The sequence below is a fragment of the Saccopteryx leptura genome, chromosome 4 (assembly GCF_036850995.1).
Source record: "Saccopteryx leptura isolate mSacLep1 chromosome 4, mSacLep1_pri_phased_curated, whole genome shotgun sequence".
NCBI classification, from domain to species: Eukaryota; Metazoa; Chordata; class Mammalia; order Chiroptera; family Emballonuridae; genus Saccopteryx; species Saccopteryx leptura.
Window position 1 is genome coordinate 167,938,975 of NC_089506.1, and position 20,906 is coordinate 167,959,880.

The 20,906-nt window shown below is 36.6% G+C and overlaps 1 protein-coding gene across 2 annotated transcripts in view; it reads right to left on the reverse strand.

Annotated features, from left to right (window-relative positions):
• Positions 1-11,139: 11,139 nt before the first annotated feature.
• TMEM232 (transmembrane protein 232) overlaps positions 11,140-20,906 on the reverse strand; it is a 192,868-nt gene continuing 183,101 nt past the window's right edge. For both annotated transcript variants that reach the window (XM_066379914.1, XM_066379915.1), the window contains exon 15: positions 11,140-11,760. In XM_066379914.1, coding sequence (XP_066236011.1) covers positions 11,527-11,760 — 234 coding nt within the window. In that variant the 3' untranslated portion in view covers positions 11,140-11,526. The remainder of the gene's footprint in view (positions 11,761-20,906) is intronic.

Below are 20,906 nucleotides of genomic sequence, written 5' to 3' on the forward strand. Positions count from 1 at the left end.
CAATAATAATAAATACATAAACAATGACGAAGTTTTTTGAGGAATATGTGTCGTGTTATGCAAGCACTTTTACGTGTACAATATCATTTAATCCTCACAGGTCAAAGTGAGGTAGGTATTATTATGATTGTATCTTAAGAAGTTAATTAAGGTTCAGAGAGGTTAATTAACTTGTTCAAATGCATATCACTAGAAGATAGAGAAACCAGAAATAAAAACTACAGCAGACTGACTTCAGTATTCCTCTTCTGCCCTGACCACAGTGCTCTTCTGCTTCTCTCAGATAGTATTGCTATGTAGTCTGTTTCTTGGGACATTACATTAGCATCCTTTCTGTAACCCTCTTAGCACACAGACCTTCTCCACCGTAAGCCTGGAGGATGAGAAGAACTGTCTCAGATTCATCCATCTAGCTTCCTCTCACAAAAGCTGGGATAGCATCCCTGTGCCATGTTGCATGAAAAGGATGTGGAGTTTTCCTGCAGGCCTATGTCCTTCCAGTCGGTCCAGGATAGTTGCCTTGATGTTGTCAGGTCAGAATTTTTATACCCTCCCTGAATATTTACATCAGGACACATTCCCAGAGAGAAAATAAAGACACGTAGACCAGACCTCTCTTCATATCAGTTTCTTTTGTCTATTTTTCACATTTTTCCTGGGCTTCAATGGTACGATGTCTACTTTCTTCATTTTTCTTTCAATAAGTAGTATCCCCTTTCTTTCTTCTTCTACATGTGATAGTTACCACTCTCCATTTAAAAAAATATTTTTATAAATTGTGATTGAATGCACATAACTTAAAATGTACCATTTTAATCATTTTAAGTTTAATTCAGTAATGTTAAGTATAATAACACTGTTATTTAACCAATATTCAGAACTCTTATCTCACAGAACTAAAACTCTATACACATTAAACGACAATTCTCCATTTCTCTGTTTCCGTAGTCCCTGGCAATGATCATTCTACTTTCTGTTTCTATGACTGCAACACTCTAGATACCTCAAAGAAGTAGAATACCTCACTTGTTCCTGTGACTGGCTTATTTCACTTAGCATAGTGTCCTCAAGGTTTATATATTTTTTAGCACATGGCAGAATTCCTCTCCTTTTCGATGCTGAATAGTATTCCATTGTATTTATTCATTTATCTGTCAATGAACACTTGGGTAGCTTCTACCTATTGACTTCGTGAATGATACTGCTATGAACATGGGTGTGCCTCCTTTCCTTTGAGTACTATATTATTTAAATAACAATAAAAGAACATATGTGAGAGGGAGAATAAAATCTACAATCTATATATATTAGTTTAATATTTTCAAAATATTACTTAGTCCTCTATATCTTGTGCTTTTACCTCATAGCTCTTCAGAGACACAAATAATTTGTCAAACACATTCACTCAGTTTTCAAGGTTATTTTTACATATCTGAGAAAGAATGGTATTTGTCAATTCTTCCCACAGAGAAATATAATTTTAGCATTAAAAAACACAAGTCAACAGAAGAACTAATTACATTTGATGCTGGAGACATTGTTTTATTCTGCTTCTTAAAGCAGAAAATAAGTGGAAATTCAACCCTGAAAAATCTTAGGTCTTGAAAATATTGGTAGAAGAGAGCTACTACCAAATCCTATCAAATCTATTTTCTCTTCCATTGATATGGCAGCTACCAAGTGAAAGAAAACCATCAAAACACCTATAGGCATCCTGACCAGATAGCTCAGTTGGTTGGAGCATCTTCCCAAATCTCAGGGGTTGCTGGTTCGATTCCTAGTCAGGGCACATGCAGGAACAGATGTTCCTATCTCTTTCCTACTCTCTCCTTTCTCCTCTCTAAGGTCAATAAAATAAGCATTAAAAAAATTATTTAAAAAAAATTTGCATGCACTCATTGTGAGCTCCATGGTGACTGTTGCAATTTCCACATCTCTTCTTGGCTTGAAGCAATCATGGCCATTGATAAGTCGAATATATGCCTTTGTCATTAAGAAGAAAAGAACAAAGACTGCCATGTCAGTATAATAGTAAAAATAAGGTAGCCAAACTCTGTCTCTTTTAATAGAACAACAAAAACAAGAAGAACATCCTTCTGTAGCATGAAGTTATACTATGTATTTTTCTTTACGACTCATCTTTTTCAACCATTTCTTAATACAGGTGAATAAATTTTAAGAAGGTTTAGTTGTTTAATTTTCTTTTATCATTTGTTTCCTACATTTCATAAATTTTTGTTTCCCATGGAAAGATGCTTAGATCCATCCTTATTTGTACTGTAAATTATTCAAGGGATTAGGTTTAAGCTGAAATTGTTTCATCTCCTAAATGACAGTTTTATCATTTATTATGTTCTTAGCAAAACACATTAAATTTCTGGTGAATTAAATATCAAATTCAAATGGAAGACATCATTTACATATTTTGACATAAGTTTCAAAACGTTACAGTTCAGGCTAAAGTTGTGTGTGTGTGTTTCATCATCCCCCTATGATAATTTTTTATCACTCTCAGTTAAAATCTAAACCAGAAGAATGGCTCTCCTAGTTCTGCCTGGTCTGGCCCAAATTTATCTCTTTCATTTTATCTCCTCCCAGCCCTCTGGGGTAGTCTACTCTTCCCCAGCCCCACAGGAGTCCTCAATTTTTTTTTTTTTTTGGAACATACTAAATTCCTATCACATCAACATATGCCAGGTTATTCTGCAGTGGTATATTAATTCCAAAATCTCAAACTCCTCACATTTAAAGGCTTTGTCTTTTCTTATTGATCATTTTTAATAAGGTAACCCAGAATGAGAGAGGGTCTGTATCTTGACATTGTTAGTTATTTTTCTGAAAGTGCCATAAAGTACAAAACTACTATATGCCTGAAAGGGGGAAGCAGAAATATTTAGTGAAAACATACATGATTACTCCAGGCATTTTGCATTTACTGTCAACGCTGCCTGGAAAGCTCTTCCCCCAGAAAGTCTCATGGTTCATTTTCTCTTCATTCCAATTTTGTGAAATCCTAAGGTCATCCCTGATGACTCTTTCTAAAACAGATCTTTCCTCAGCACTGTTATGTTTGATCCTTCACTTACCCCTATATGAAATTATATCATTTTAATTTGTTACTCGTTTTATACACAGGGATACAGATGTTATTACTTTTAATATGTAGAATGCTATACTTCATGTGATGTTCATTGATTCATTGATCTATCCTCAGTGCCAAACGAGTATCTGGAACCACACAGGCAATCAATAAATAGTAGCTGAATTAATGAATAAATAAATGCATATATCAGATTGGTGAACAGCTGTTTAGACTATCTATCTATTCATCTATATGTATATGTTGGAATGTCAGTTTTACATATATGTTGCAAGGATGAAAATTTATTTTTTTACAACATTTTAATATAAAGAGAAAATTTAGTTTCTGAAGTTTTATAAACCAGTCAGGTCTTCCTTATGAGGCTCCCTCTGCTGGTTATCTGGGACTGGGCATAGATGCTCAGCCTAACACAATATAAAAATTATCTAAAGCTAGAAAATCAAGTGATTATTTAAATGTTAACCTTTTTTTTTTTTTTTTTTAAGATAATTGCTTTGCGTTTTAGCTTCCTATTCCCTTCCATTTTCTTTTCTAAGATGGCACTTTAATATCTGATGGAGGGAAGTATTCCCTGTATATGGCAGTAGAGGGGAGACTAGGTCCTTAAATCTTCCAGTGTCCTCTGGATCCTCCCTGGCCACTGCAGTAGAATGGATGGAGATGTGTGCTTTCTGCACTAAAGTGCCTTGAGGTTAATCCAATTCTCCCTGGAGACTGGGTTTACTATGCTGGCTTCCCACCATACCCCTATGATTGTGTGGGTCATTGGAAACAGCTGAATACAGCACCTCACCCTTCAACTTACCAGCTTATCAATGTCTCAGTAGTGCAGGAGTTAATGCTACTAACCTGATGGGCTCAGGCTCCTCATCTATATGGATGTATATAAACAAGGCTCATCCCTCGAAGTGAAGAGTGAATATATCAAACATCCTTAAATTCATCCCTTATAATTCCCTTACACTCCACAATGTCTGCTTGGAATAAGGCTGGACCATTTCTTCCTTAAGGCTTTCCTTTCCTCTCTTCTTGGGCCATAGTCTCATGACCCAGAGATCGTGTTGGAAAACACATGCTATAGAAGGAGCTCTACTGTATGTGTCCTCTAGTCATTGCTTTTGGTTGGGAAGCCAAATGAAAATTTAGAGCTAGAGTTGAATAGGTTTCAATATATTTGAATAATATAAAAATATGCCAGTATTTATAATAATTGTAAATAAACCCATTTTCTAAAGGCTTTAGTGTGCTCTTACAAATAATTTCTATGTAAGAAAACAATATAACTGACTCTGTTAATGTATCTGAAATCAGGTAAGCTGTGAAGGGCATTATATTTTTTAGTTCTATCTTTGTTTTATGTTGTAAATTATATGATGATTCTTCATTTTTGAAGGATTTTTCCTACCCCTGTCCTGACTCTAGTATTTTAAAGACTTTAATGTTAGTTACAATGGGGCCAAACTACATTTTATATTGAATATGTTATGTACAATAGGCAAGTGTTTTGAATTTATAATAGAAATGTATATCCACAACACAACAGAGCGTTGTCATGAAGGCATACTCACTTCACTGTGAAATGAATACACTCCTGTAAAAATGAGCTTTTAATTTTTCTAGAAAGATCTTAAGTCCTCTTAATATCATTCATTCATCTGTTTATTCAATCATTCTAGAAATACATATTGAGAGCTTGCTGTTGTAAGGGCAGAACAATCACATGATTTAGCAAAATTACAAAATCTTTGCTCTTCAGAAGTATACTCTCATTCTTTTCCTCATCTGTATGATGCCTCAATTTTCAATCTTAACTAACTTACTGATATAATTGCAGACTCACTGTAACACAATGTAACATAGTCCTGGAAGTCAGTTAAGTCATATTCAAAAAGGCCCACTGACTAGCTGTGCAATTTTAAACAAGTTAATTGACTTCTCTAAGCCTGAGTTTCTTATCTACAAGAAGATGATAATCATATGATAGTTGTGAAAAATTATTAAATGGAAAGAATTAATATAATATTTAATCCATAGTAAAACATAGGATTCTATACATGCAGGCTTTATCATTACAACCACCATCACCAAATCCACTTGCCTGCCTACTGTCATTCTTCCTTAAAATTGTTACCATACTGGCCCTGGTGGGTTGGCTCAGCGGAAGAGTGTCAGCCCAGCATGTGAAAGTCCCAGGTTTAATTCCCAGCCAAGGCACACAGGAGAGGCGCCCATCTGCTTCTCCACCCTTCCCCTTCTCCTTCCTCTCTGTCTCTCTCTTCCCCTCCCAAGGCTCCATTGGAGCAAAGTTGGCCCGGGTGCTGAGGACCACTTCATGGCAACCACCTCAGGCACTGGAATGGGTCCAGTTGCCGAGCAAAGCCCCTGAGAAGCAGAGCATCGCCCCCTGGTGGACATGCTGGGTGGATCCTTGTTAGGCACATGAGGGAGTCTGTCTGACTGCCTTCCTACTTCTAACTTTGGAAAAATACAAAAAAAAATTGTTACCATATTATTCATTTATATATAGTGGTTTTAAGGAGGCAAGTGAAGAGGAAATGCAAGCTTTAGAATCATAGGAAAAGGTAAGGAAACACAAGACGGTTTTTATAAATCTGTGTTTTAATACCTACTTCACTTCCCAAATGCTATTTTGCCTTCTGTACAGGAACAGATAAGTCTGCATCTACATCCTTGGAATTAATAATCCATTTTACTTTTTATAGGCCTGTTTTTAATAAAGGTGTTCTTGTGAGGTAAGGTACTACTAAAATTTACCTGCTTTATATTGATACAGAAGTGGCACAGACATAAGAATAGGAGCTCGGAAAGCTGAGCTAGAATCCAAGGGTTGCCATCTGAATTATTTGGAACTTATTTCTAGCTGCAACTTTTACCAAAATCCTCTTTAAAAATTGTTTTTCTTCCAGGATCAAAAACTGTCCAGTTGACAAAATGCAACAGTCAGTGAAACGAAGTCAGGAACAGTAAAAACAACAACCAAAAAAATCAAAACAAACAATCAAAGAAAACATTTGTCTAAATGGAATGACTGCAAGAATAGAGAAATGGCACAGCCAAAACTTTTCCCCATTGGCTATACCTCTCCTTCCCAGATACAATTTATTCTTTCCAAACCATCATCATCATAATTATATAATAGGGATGAATACAGAATAGCATCTTATTATTTGCTCCAGAATGATTACTAAAAATAATCATGATTTCACATGCATTTCATGAATTGTCTAGCTATTTAAGAATTTTAACCTTCCAATTCCTTTGAGAGCTCACCTAAAACTACACTATCGAATCAACTTTCTATACGTTGTCAGTGTATATGCATAAGTGGCATTATCTGTTTGGACAGAGGTAGCTCAGAATGGTATCATGTTATTAAAGGCAGAACTCCAAACTGGGGCCTTCCATAATATTTCTGCTTGCTACTAGTTTGCCAAGTCTTTGAAGGGGTGTAGGGCAGTGCCCAAGTGCCTACAGACCTACATTTCTTACAAGGCACATTTTAGCACATTAACTTCCAAAAGCCTTTGTTTCCTCACAATTTAAAGGAAACATACTTTCACCTACTTCACAGTTTTGTTGTATTGAATGAGCTAATGAATGTCTCATGTTGAGCTTGGTGAACCGCAAGGGCTGTTTTCCCATCTGTAAAATGAGAACATTAGACTATTAATTCTAAGATCTCTCCTAGGACTAAAATATTATGAGCTAGTCATTTCTCTTATCATCCTCGTATTGCCCTGTGTGGGCTCCGAGGTTTAATTTCCTCTTCAAGGGACTTCAAACATTTATTATTTGGTCCATTAGGGAATGACTGAGTTTTCGGTTTTTCACTCTCTTCCCTAAACCAGGTAGGGGGAATGAGCACCGGTTGTTTAATTTAATTGAAAGACGTTTTCTCAGCATTGTATTTCCTTTCTTTGGCTTTTGGTTGAATTGGACCCACCAGGAAGCTACCTATGGTCAATTGGCCTGAGAATATAGCACTTACTCAAACTCAATTTTCCAATGAAATAAAGTTATGAATGTCCTTAAAAAGAAATTTGAGAGCAAATATAGATATCCAAGCATCACTAGATTGCCAATAGTCTGACACTGTATAAAAAAGTTGCACTGGTGATTTTCAAATGCTTAGCCTCTAGCTTGTTTATTAATTCATAAAAGAGAATCTATGTTTTCCAAAATAAAGTCAACTTGGGAAACTTTACTAGAAAGTTGGATATTATAAGCATCCTTCAACTAAAAATTACTTTGGAAATGGATTTTTTGGGGCTTTCCAATGAAGCAGGAATAAGAAGTAACAAGGCACTAGGTATTATGTAAATAGGCCCCTTAGCTGGGATGATTAGAGAGAAAAGTAGGCTTGAATAACATGAAAGCCAAATTATCCTTGAAATCTATCTCACTATGAAAAATGTGCATAGCTCAAGTAATACAATCATCAACAGAATTTGCAAAACTATATAAATATATGATTTTATATTATAGAAGATGATAATTTAAAATGAGTTTTGCTCTAAGTTTTCAAATACGTCTGAGAAAATAGCTAGAATTTAGTACAGGAGCCTTACAAATACTTTGTCTCAGTGGCAAGCTCTTGGCTGTGCAGTGCAGTGTGGGCTGGAAGTACCACCAGACATGTCTTTTTCATGTGGGCACTGGCGGAGCAGGTTTTCATGGACCCCTCTTGGTCTTTAGCCCACAGGGTGGGATGATAAATATCATCAGCTAATCACGTATCAAACAAACAGCGGTGCTCTTGTTCATGTTGCCACTTCAGCAAGTGGAGATATGAGGAGGAATGAAGAGGCTTCATGAGACCTATGGTGATTTTAATTGAGAATCACTAGCTAACCAAAGGTGAGAGCTTAATTTATGAGCAGTTTACCGAGCAAATCCTAAGAGGTTAACTATGAAATCTGGAGGTCAACTTCAGTGAAACTATTGAACAATCATTCTCAGCCAGGAGCAATTTTTCCCGAGGGGACTCTGGGTAGTGGAGGAGGGGGAAGGGCTGCCACTGGCATTTTGTGGGTAGGGACCAAGAAATGCTGCTAAACAGCTGAAAATGCACATAAAGGTCCCCTGCAATTAAATAATTATCCAGCTCAAAATGTCAAAAGTGCCATGGTTGTAACACCCCGCTACGAAACCACGAGGTATGGACACAGTGGAATGGGCATGATGGAATATGGCAAGAAGGAACTGTATTTACTACGTAAACATTGTAAATTTCTTTGGATTTCTTGATATAAAAATTTTTTTTGAGTGAGAAAGGTCACTCAAAATCAACCAGTAGACAGTTATAGTCAGATGTCCCAGAAAGGATTTTTACTGATAAGAGCAAAAGAATCTATTCCTATTGTAGCTGTGAGCTACTTTTAACTGCCTTCTACTCCGCAGGCCCCTTTTCTCCAAACACCCACTCGCAGCTAACGTCCACAGTGAAGATACTGTTCTGGCTATTTTCTTCTCGAAACTTCTTTTTGTCATGCCCTGCAAAACTTTCCAAATCCTTTGATTTCTCTTTTTTAAATTGCACTGAAGAAATGCTTACTATAACGTTTCTGTTACTCAGAACTTACAATTTATCTTTTCTCTCTTTTGTCACCTAATACATGTCTTTTAATTTCCAATATTCAGTGAAACTATAGTAGCTAAAATTTCTATACTTTCTTTTCAATAAGATAAAAGGTCTCTGATTAACTTATACAAAAAAGAAGTTGCTTTAGTGGATGCTAAGAGAAATCGATAGAGAATTTACGAGAAATGAATGTAGAAAAACCTAGATTTGCCCTTTAAAATAAAAGTAAACAGAGGGTAAAGTAGCATACTTCTCCCTCTCTACTTCTGTGATAGAAGAAAGAATATTTTTAAAAGAGAAGAAATCCATGAGAAGAAAAGATAATAATAGCATATGGAAAAAAAAACCAAATTAAATTGTGGAAGTTAGAAAGCAGGTGAACAAGTGGGTAGAAATTAAGCAGAATAGGAAAAAATATAACCTAAATCTGCCATGGGGAGGCCTTAAAGCAGGCTAGTCCATGCCTCAGAACCGCAGAGAAGTTAAAAAGTGGGAAGCACCGAGTTTCTAAACAATAGTTCTGAAACAACAGAATTTGTTGAAGGTCTTTAATCTCCAAATTTGCTTCCCTACAATTTTCAGCCCAATGGTTTCATTTTCCTACAACCAAATAGAAAGATAATGTCTTAAAAGGACAGTCAGGGTTTGGTAAGGCTGATCTCACTGTGGGCCATAAGAAAAGAGTAGTTTGGATGGAAGGATAGTAGCAAACTGAGACCTGCATGATTAGTAGTGAGTGATAGGGAGGGACTTCCCAGACCGGCAATAATGACTAATAGATGAGGCAAGATTTTAGAAGGGATGGGGTTTGTAGAAAAGGAACTGCTGGCCTTCTGTAGGAGACATTTCTTTTCACATGTGAAGAAAGCAAATATTGATGACAGTATTTGGACAGGTGCCAAATATTTTCTCTGAGAACTTAAATATTGAGGAGACAACTTCTGGGAATATATCCTAAGAAGCTTGAAACGCTAATTCAGAAGAATATATACACCTCTATGTTCACTGCAGCATTATTTACAATAGCCAATACCTAGAAACAGCCCAAGAGCCCACCAGTAAATGAATGGATTTAAAAAGAGCTCTGGTACATTTATACAATGGAATAATACATGACCATAAAAAATAAAAAGTAAAAGGAAATCGTACCTTTCATGACAGAATGGATGAACGTGGAGAACATTATGCTAAGCGAAATAAGCCAGTTAGAGAGACAAGTATCATATGATCTCACTCATATGTGGAAACTCAGGAACAAAATGAACTAACAAGCAAAATAAAGACAGATTCATACATTGAGAGCAGGAAGGCTGGGCAGGGATATGGAGGGATAGTGCAAAAAAGGGCAACCTCCCCCCTAAAAAAACTCATGGATGCGGACAGCAGTGTGGTGACTGCCAGGAGAGGGGCAGGTAGAAGAGACATTGAGGGCATAAATGGTGGTGGACAGACTTACTGGGAGCAGTGAACACACAATATGGTGTGCAGAGATGTGTTGTAGAATTGGGCACCTGAAACCTGTATAATTATGTTAGTGTCACCCTAATAAAGTCAATAAAAAATTTTTTTAAATAAAAAAATAGAAACAGGCTTTGGGAAGCACCTAGCAATATTTTCCATAACTAATAAAGAATTTTCCTCTGTTTTTTCCTTAAAAAAAAAAATAATGAGAAAGATTTGGGAGGAACCATATATTGTTGTTATGTTAAATAAAAAATAATACTTTAAATTCACATAATACAGGTCAAAACTTGTGGTCCATGTGTCAAATTTAACCTAAAATAATGTGAGTTTTTTTAGTCGGGTGCCAACATTTTGAAATTTAGCAACTTTCATTTTAAAAATAATCCTATTTGAAGTGTTCTTCTTGAAAGACTAGACGATTCTACAATACAGGACATACATTGCAGAGTACAGACAAGTGATGGCAACTTTCTTTGGCTAGAGTAGGTTTTTCTAGCCCCTGTCACTAATTTATGATACCTTTGTAACCCGGTAGTCTTTTGAGTTTGACATCTCTGATAATGTACCTGTCTCTATATCTGATAATGTACTAAGTCACCTGTGGGAAATTGAGGTGTAGTTATTACATGTATTTTTCAGAAAAAGAATGTAAGGAATCACAGGAACCTCACCCCACTACTCCTACCCACAGGTTCAGAGCATCAGAGGAAGTGACCTGCCATTTTAAAGATGACTAATAAGCATAACTGCACCTTCCAAGGCCATCCAAATCCTTTCTCACAAACTAATCTGACAAAGTAAAACCACTGTCTCAAGAATCTCCTCTGGTACATGTTAAAGATGAGCTCATACTGAGATGACTGGCCCATCCAGATTTGTTTAAAAGCAGTAATTTATCAAATTACAGCTTCTGACAGGTGGCTTGATTTGGTACAGATTGACTATGAAATACAAATCCAAGCAGGTTCCTTACTTCTTTTATTTGTATGATAATTATCATGGGAGTATCAGTTAATGCTCATTCAGTTTTTGAGAAATAATTCTTATATGTGACTTATTAAAAATTTACAATTCATTTCCATCTAATTGTCCAATGAATATCAATACTCTAAGAATCATTGATTAAGTATGCTGTATGATCACAAGATAAGAGTCAGTTAGGAAAAGTCTGGCTGTATTCTTGAAAACATTTAATTCGTAAAATCACTTCACTCAAATATGATTAAGGGTTAACTGTTAGTTGAGGACTAGGATATGACTATTATAGGGCCAGTGCCAGGATAACAATTTCTTTCTAAGAGACGGTTTCTAGTTAATTAGAAGAACTTTTCCTAACATGTAGCTATTTTGGTCTCTTTCATGCACTATGTTTCTGGCATGGGGATCTCAATTTTGGGAGGTCGTGTTCTTTTCTAATGAAATTACTTGTCCCAGGAGGAAGCTCATAGGGTTTGGTTAGCTTGTGTAGTTCCTTCTCTCTTCTCTTCATAATTTCTCTGAAGTGATTTTTTTCTTTTACCTCTTCATCTTCACGTTCTTTGGCCTCACATATTGCATCTTCTTTCTGTCGTATTTTTAGCTCATGCTGCCACTGTTACAGAGAAAAGGTGTCATTTACATAAGATTTTGATGAAAAAATTAATTTAACTTCTTAAAATGCAAATTCTTATATTCAATTATCCTCTTAGTTTTTCTCACAGATCTTCTTCAGTAATTTATAGTCTACCACACTGGAAAAATATATAAGCCATTTATCAAAGTATATCAGTCACACACACACACACATACATGCACGTGCACACATACAAATAAACCAGAATTTCCTCTTACCATATTTTTTGACAGAGAAAGAGGGAGAGACAAAGAGAGAGACAGAGAGAAAGACAGATAGGGACAGACAGACAGGAAGGGAGATGAAAAGCATCAATTCTTCATTGCAGCACCTTAGTTGTTCACTGATTACTTTATCATAAGTGCCTTGACCAGGGGGGCTACAGCAGACCGAGTGACCCTTTGCTCAAGCCACTGACCGTAGGCTCAAGCTGGTGAGCCTTGCTCAAACCAGATGAGCCTGTGCTCAAGCTGGGGACCTTGGGGTTTCGAACCTGGTTCCTCTGCATCCCAGTCTGACTCTCCATCCACTACACCACTGCCTGGTCAGACCCTTCTTATCATTTTTAATAATAACAAACATTCAAAATAAAAGATAATAAGTTTAATATTTCTACATCCCAAATGAATTTTCTTTCTTCATCAATATTAGTATTTAAATGAGAGTATGGAATTATAAAATAAAAATTAAACCAGAGCAAAGCAAAAAAAAAAAACGAAGTGAGAGGCAGAAATTGTGATACCTTTTTACATTGTGTTTATTTATATTTTTTTATTTAATTTTTTAAGGTGACATTGGTTCACAAAACCATGCTGGTTTCAAATGTACAACTCAACAAAACATCATCTGCATACTGCATTGTGTGCCTGTAGCCTTAAGCAAAGTTTCTATTATATGTGAGGTCAAAAATGAAATTAATCAGATAATAAATGTTGGTTTTACAGCAGACCACTAAAAATATCCAAGAGCTCCATGACAGTTGAGCATATTAACTCATAAAAATAACAGCCTATCTGGAGGCAAGGGCCCTGGGATTAAGGAATTGGAAGTAACAATGCTTGGCCTTCCAACCAAACATCATCAGCAGGACCGTTTTCCTTTCTAATATTTTTCATAAAGGAAAGGGTAAAAAGAGGTGATAAGCCCTCTTTAGGCTGGATTAAAAATTCAAGGCAGGATGACTCCTAGCATAAAATGGTGGAAATTCCTACAAATATTACCTACATTGCTTGTTTTGTCATCCTTCACTCGTACATACACGCAAGCAACTTAACAGCCTATCAATTAACTTATAAATTGCTTTACCCCAGTGCTGTGAATTATAACTTCTATTTGTTATCTGGAGTATGTGGCTATAAATAAGCAGAACCTAATCTCAGAATCCATTACATATCACTAAACCTTCTAAATGCAATAAAAGTTTTAAAAATGTCAACATACTCGGAGTAAATATTTTTTTAAAAGCATAATAAAATCATATCTATTTATTACATTTTAAGGACATAAGAAATACAAAAATTACTTGCACTTATTTTGAGTCTGTTTCTACACACAGTTATTACTCATATAGTTTCATTTCTGAGAAACCATTTTGGCATGAAATATCTAGAAAGTTGAGGCAAAATATCCTGAATATTCAGGCCTAGGCTGAAATTCATGCTTTGGTTTAGTCTACAAAGTCTGTAATATTTATCTGTGACATATTTTTTTCTCATATAATAAACTAAGTTGTAATATTAACTGTTTCACAAAACTACCAATTTTATGTTATATCATAAAGGTAGTAGCTAGTGAAATAAGACAGTATATAAACAGATAACTAATCTTCTTAAATGAGATCTCTCAGTGCACCTCATGGCTTTGATCTCTACATTGTGAAAAATCAACAGGAGATTAATTCTGAAACATTCTCAGGAACATAGAATACTTGTGCTTCCCATAGAGCATGCATAAAAACAGGAATGTGGTATATAGCTAAACTCTAGGAGGCTGTTCTTTCTCCCTTTCCCCCTTGTTAGACTTGGCAAGGCTGGAATTTACCATAACATTATCATCTTTCATTTTGCTAGCCCAGAAATATCTTTCTCTGTGTTGACCATGACAAATTCTATTTAGGTAAACCAGTGTCTTGTCTTTATTTTTATCTGCCAATATTATCATTAATGTTACAGCTTGAAGAAGGCAGTTTTGCTTAAAATTGATAATAAAGCACCATTTACTGCTTTTATTCAACCCATTCACTCAGGGATTCCATTATTATGCTATGGAATACCAGCAGTATCTGAATATCTGCTGAACAATTAGGTGTCTGCCTTATTCCTTACTTACTATGGCCACTCAGTAAAATTCAATTGATTTAGCAGGACAATTAAATCTGTAGCTGTGTTTTTGTTTATTCTCAATCTTACAGATTATACCTCCCACCCACACCTTTATTCACATTAGGGATTATAAACCAGGAAATTGAACAATGAGAGAGAATTAAAATGAAATTAAGTTTGGGGTCCAAAGATCTTGTTCTGTGTGTATACCCAGTCATTTACTAACTGTAAAACCTTGAGAAAATAACTGAAATGTAAACCACCATTCTTATTGGTAAATATTTTATGGGGTTTTTGTGAGGCTTAAAGTAACTAATGTAAGAACATTTTGTGAAGTGTAAAATATCACATACAAAACATTGCTGCTATAGCTACTTGAAAGAAAGTGGCATATACATGAATACTTTGTTAAATGTGATATTCAAAGAAACTGCCTTCCCAAATTAAATACTACAAACAACTATTTGATTAGGCTAGCCATGTATCAAACAATTTGGATCCTATCAATTATCAAATTTATTTTCAGAAAGGATTCCTTTACCCTTCTATAGCTACACTTTAAACATACTCAAGGTGATGATCACTTACATAATGCATATACTTTTGGACAGAGGAAAAGATGATAGTTTTTAGGGTCTACTTCTTAGCCTTCTCTTCCTAGCCTCTGCTCTATCATTCAAAATAATGTTCTCTGTTCTTCAACTATCCCTAGGCGGATAAATTTAGTCACAAAGTGACTGAAGTCTTTCTAATCTTTCAAAGGTAAAGAATAGTCAGCAAAAACTGAGTCAAAAGAATTTTGTCGAGAGTAATGGCGGGGTAGGAAGCGATTCCGATAAATCTCCCCCAAAACTCAACAAGATCTTCAACCAGAAACAGAAAAACCTATACTTGGAGCCTCCAGATGCTTCGCAATACACCCAAAGGTATGGTCGAGTGAAAAATTGGCTAAATATATAACCAAACCCCGAAGGAAATAGGGAGTAAGAAATGCTCCTCCTTCCTCACTAACCTAAACAGGGCGGCTTTCTCTGGTAACTGTGAATATAGAAACTGAGGCGGGCAAAGGGGGTGAATAGATTCAGGCCACGGCACAAATGGCTGAACCAGGCTGTGGCACGGAGATCCAAGCCGAGGAAAAACTGATCCTGTGGCAACTCGGGCAATACAAGCTAACACTCGCGCCAAACCCAGACAAAGAAAGACAAGCGGGGCGGCCATTTTACCCGGTCTCCTGGTTGGTGCGCAGTTAGTGGGCGAGAGATTTCTTCCTAGGCCCCAAGAGTGGGTGCCCGTGTTGCCCCACGGAGAGGCAGGGTCAGAGGCCTTTCTGTGGGCCGAGGGCAGAGTCTCTGGGCAGCCCCAGCGCTCTGGGAAGGCCACGCAAGGGAGGGAGTGAGAGCTAATTCCAACGGTGGAAATTTTCCGTGCTGCTGGGGGTTTCACTCAGAGGGAAACGCGGCCGGCCTCATATCCGGGTTGGCGCGCGCAGATAGTGAATGAGAGATTCCTCCGAGTGCCTCGGCAGTGCGCGCCCGTGTTATCGCACAGAGGGGCAGAGTCAGGGGCCTTTGTGTGGGCCAAAGCGGAATCTCGGGCCGCCCCAGCGCCTTGCAAAAGCCGCACATGGGGACGGAGCGAGACTCAATTCCAACGCTGCAACTTTTCCCTGCGGTTGGGGGTTTCACTCAGAGCGTGAGACTGCTGGCCGGATATCCTGGTCTGCGCACGCAGCCAGTGAGTGAGAGTTTCCTCCAAGCGCCCCGGAAGTGGGCGCCCGCCTGTGTTACCGGACAGAGTGGCAGACAGAGCCAGAGGTCTTTGAGTGGGCAGAAAGCCCGCCTGATTATGCTAGCAGCTCTGACTGACTGAGCCTTACCCAGAGCCCTGTGCTGAGTGGAAATAGAGTGGGGAGTTGCCAGCTCTTTGAGCCTCTTACTATCCAGGCAGAGGCAGCAGCAACCCCATAGCTGGATTATCAGGCTACTAATTGAGGAAGGAAAGACTAGGAGAAAGGCTCCAGGAACACGGACTCTCTCACTGTCGGAGCCTATAAATGCTAATAGCCTCAACTGCCAACGAGAATAAAGCACAATACATGACATTGCCATAGAGACTTATCAACTGCAAACCTCTACCTGAGCATGCCAAAGGGGCAGAACCCGGGGTACAGAGTCACCGACTAGGAAGAGGGAGAGAAAAGAAAAAGCAAGAAGATAACCTCTCAAAATCAAGAATAATCTGCAGACTTTATAACCTATCCCATTTTATTATATTTGTTGGTTTGTTTCTCTTATCTTCATTCTTGATACTTTTTTTCCTCCTCCAATTTGGCCGATTAACTCTCTGCCGGTCTTACTCTCTCCTCTCCTTGAACTACACTACCCATAAGTATTACATCTCCCATTATCTTTTCTCTTCTCTTCCTTTCTCTCTATGAGGGTTGCACTCCAAAACCCTTAACTCTCTCTCCTTTCTTTTTTCTTCTATTAGTGGTTCCCTCTTTTTTCTCTCTCTCTCTTTCTTTTCTCCCTCTATATTAGTTTCTTCCTTTCTCCTTTACATCTCCTCTCATTCAAACCTCAATAACAAACAAATGATCTTATCTGGGACTCAAACTTATGTTTGTGGCATTTTGGGGGGTTTTTACTTCACCTTTTTAACTCACTAGCAGTGCTCCCATCCCTGGCTCTCCATTTTATCTAGTTCTTGTTCCACTAAATACAATAGTAATTTTTTAATTTGTCTCCCCATTTTTCCGTTTTCCTCTTATTCCTCTCATCATAACTCTTAGACAACCAACACCTAAAAGCAAATCATTTTATTCTTGACCCAAATTTTTTCCTTATTTGCTTTTTGTGGGTCCATATGCTCTTTTTTTTTTTTCTTTTTTTTTTCTTTTTCTCGTTTTTCCTTTTCTTTTTTTTTTTTTTTTTTTTGCCCCTTTATTACTTTTCCCCAACTCAGGCCCTCCATCACAGGCATTGTTTGTTATAATTCACAGTTCACCACAAGATTTTCTCAAGAAAGAGGGGAGAGGAGAGGAGAGGAAAAAAGGAGGGGGGGAATAATTTCCTTTTTTAAAAAAATTTTTATTTTATTTTATTTTTCTTTATTTCATTATTAATTTTTTTTAAAAAAACTATTTTCGATTTTTTATTTTTTTTATTATTTTTTTTAACTTTTTATTCTTTATTAAATCTCATTAATACTATCAACAAAACCACCCTCAGATGCCATTAAGGAAAAGAAAATCGAATATCATGGATACAAAAGAAAGAGAGGTAACACAGCTAGATGAGGAAAAATCTATGGAGAAAAAATTTAATATATTGGAAACCTTGGAGCTAAATGACAGAGAATTCAAGATAGAAATCCTAAAAATCCTCCGAGATATACAAGAAAACACAGAAAGACAATTTAGGGAGCTCAGAAAACAACTCAATGAACACAAAGAATATATGTCCAAGGAAATTGAAACTATAAAAACAAATCAAACAGAGATGAAAAACTCAATTCACGAGCTGAAAAACGAAGTAACAAGCTTAGCTAATAGAACAGGTCAGATAGAAGAGAGGATTAGTGAAATAGAAGACAAGCAACTTGAGGCACAGCAGAGAGAAGAAGAAAGAGACTCAAAAATTAAAAAAAATGAGATAGCCCTACAAGAATTATCTGACTCCATCAAAAAGAATAACATAAGAATAATAGGTATAACAGAGGGAGAAGAGAGAGAAAATGGAATGGAGAACATACTCAAACAAATAATAGATGAGAACTTCCCAAGCCTGTGGAAAGAACTAAAGCCTCAAGTTCAAGAAGCAAACAGAACTCCGAGTTTTCTTAACCCCAACAGACCTACTCCAAGGTATATCATAATGAAATTGACACAAACCAACAGCAAAGAAAAAATTCTCAAGGCAGCCAGGGAAAAGAAGAACAACATATAAAGGAAGGCCCATTAGATTATCATCAGATTTCTCAGCAGAAACTCTACAAGCTAGAAGAGAGTGGACCCCAATATTTAAAGTCCTGAAAGAGAGGAACTTTCAGCCACGAATACTATACCCATCAAAGCTATCCTTCAAATATGAAGGAGAAATAAAAACATTCACAGATACAGAAAAGATGAGGGAATTTATCATCAGAAAACCCCCACTCCAGGAATTACTAAAGGGGGTTCTCCAATCAGATACAAAGAACAAAAAAAAAAACAGAGCCACAAGTAAAAGCTCCAAGAAGAACACAATAAAACCAAATTTAAACTGTGACAACAACAAAAAGAAAGAGGGGGAGAAGATGGAGATTAACAGTAGCAAAGGACGATGGAGTGCAAAAGTACTCACAAAACAGTGCACTACAATGAACAGGGTAGGGACCCTTTTCATTACTCAAAGGTAACCACCATTGAAAAAACCACCACAGAAGCACATGAGATAAAAAAGATAGCAACAGAGGAAAGATGTATGGAATACAACCAAATGAAAACAAAAGATAGAAAAACGAAAGAGAAGGATCAAACAAGACACAAAACTAACAGAAAGCAAGATATAAAATGGCAATAGGGAACTCACAAGTATCAATAATTACACTAAATGTAAATGGATTAAACTCACCAATAAAAAGGCACAGAGTAGCAGAATGGATTAAAAAAGAAAATCCAACTGTATGCTGCCTACAGGAAACTCATCTAAGTAACAAGGATAAAAACAAATTCAAAGTGAAAGGCTGGAAAACAATACTCCAAGCAAATAACATCCAAAAAAAAGCAGGTGTAGCAATACTCATATCGGATAATGCTGACTACAAGACAGGAAAAGTACTCAGAGACAAAAATGGCCATTTCATAATGGCTAAGGGGACACTGAATCAAGAAGACATAACAATTCTTAATATATATGCACCAAACCAAGGAGCACCAAAATATATAAGACAGCTACTTATTGATCTTAAAACAAAAACTGACAAAAACACAATCATACTTGGAGACCTCAATACACCGCTGACGGCTCTAGATCGGTCATCCAAACAGAGAATCAACAAAGACATAGTGGCCTTAAACAAAACACTAGAGCACCTGGATATGATAGACATCTACAGGACATTTCATCCCAAAGTGACTGAGTATACATTTTTCTCCAGTGTACATGGATCATTCTCAAGAATTGACCATATGTTGGGCCACAAAAACAACATCAGCAAATTCAGAAAAATTGAAGTTGTACCAAGCATATTTTCTGATCATAAAGCCTTGAAACTAGAATTCAACTGCAAAAAAGAGGAAAAAAATCCCACAAAAATGTGGAAACTAAACAACATACTTTAAAAAAATGAATGGGTCAAAGAAGAAATAAGTGCAGAGATCAAAAGATATATACACACTAATGAAAATGACAATACGACATATCAGAATCTATGGGATGCAGCAAAAGCAGTGATAAGAGGGAAGTTCATATCACTTCAGGCATATATGAACAAACAAGAGAGAGCCCAAGTGAACCACTTAACTTCCCACCTTAAGGAACTAGAAAAAGAAGAACAAAGACAACCCAAAACCAGCCGAAGAAAGGAGATAATAAAAATCAGAGCAGAAATAAATGAATTAGAGAACAGAAAAACTATAGAAAAAATTAATAGAACAAGGAGCTGGTTCTTTGAAAAGATCAACAAAATTGACAAACCCTTGGCAAGACTTACCAAGGAAAAAAGAGAAAGAACTCATATAAACAAAATCCAAAATGAAAGAGGAGAAATCACCACGGACACCGTAGATATACAAAGAATTATTGTAGAATACTATGAAAAACTTTATGCCACTAAATTCAACAACCTAGAAGAAATGGATAAATTCCTAGAAAAATACAACCTTCCTAGACTGAGTCAAGAAGAAGCAGAAAGCCTAAACAGACCTATTAGTAGTGAAGAAATAGAAACAACCATTAAAAACCTCCCCCAAAATAAAAGTCCAGGCCCTGACGGCTATACCAGCGAATTTTATCAAACATTCAAAGAAGACTTGGTTCCTATTCTACTCAAAGTCTTCCAAAAAATTGAAGAAGAAGCAATACTTCCAAACACATTTTATGAGGCTAACATAACCCTCATACCAAAACCAGGCAAGGATGTCACAAAAAAAGAAAACTACATACCAATATCTCTAATGAATACAGATGCTAAAATACTAAACAAAATACTAGCAAATCGAATACAACAACATATTAAAAAAATAATACATCATGATCAAGTGGGATTCATCCCAGAATCTCAAGGATGGTTCAACATAAGTAAAACGGTTAACGTAATACACCATATCAACAAAACAAAGAACAAAAACCACATGATCTTATCAATAGACGCAGAAAAGGCTTTCGATAAAATACAACACAATTTTATGTTTAAGACTCTCAACAAAATGGGTATAGAAGGAAAATATCTCAACATGATAAAGGCCATATATGATAAACCATCAGCTAACATCATATTAAATGGCACTAAACTGAAGGCTTTCCCCCTTAAATCAGGAACAAGACAGGGTTGTCCACTCTCTCCACTCTTATTTAATGTGGTACTAGAAGTTCTAGCCAGAGCAATCAGACAAGACAAAGAAATAAAAGGCATCCATATCGGAAAAGAAGAAGTAAAGGTATCACTTTTTGCAGATGATATGATCCTATACATCGAAAACCCCAAAGAATCCACAAAAAGACTACTAGAAACAATAAGCCAATACAGTAAGGTCTCAGGATACAAAATTAACATACAGAAGTCAATAGCCTTTCTATATGCCAACAATGAAACAACTGA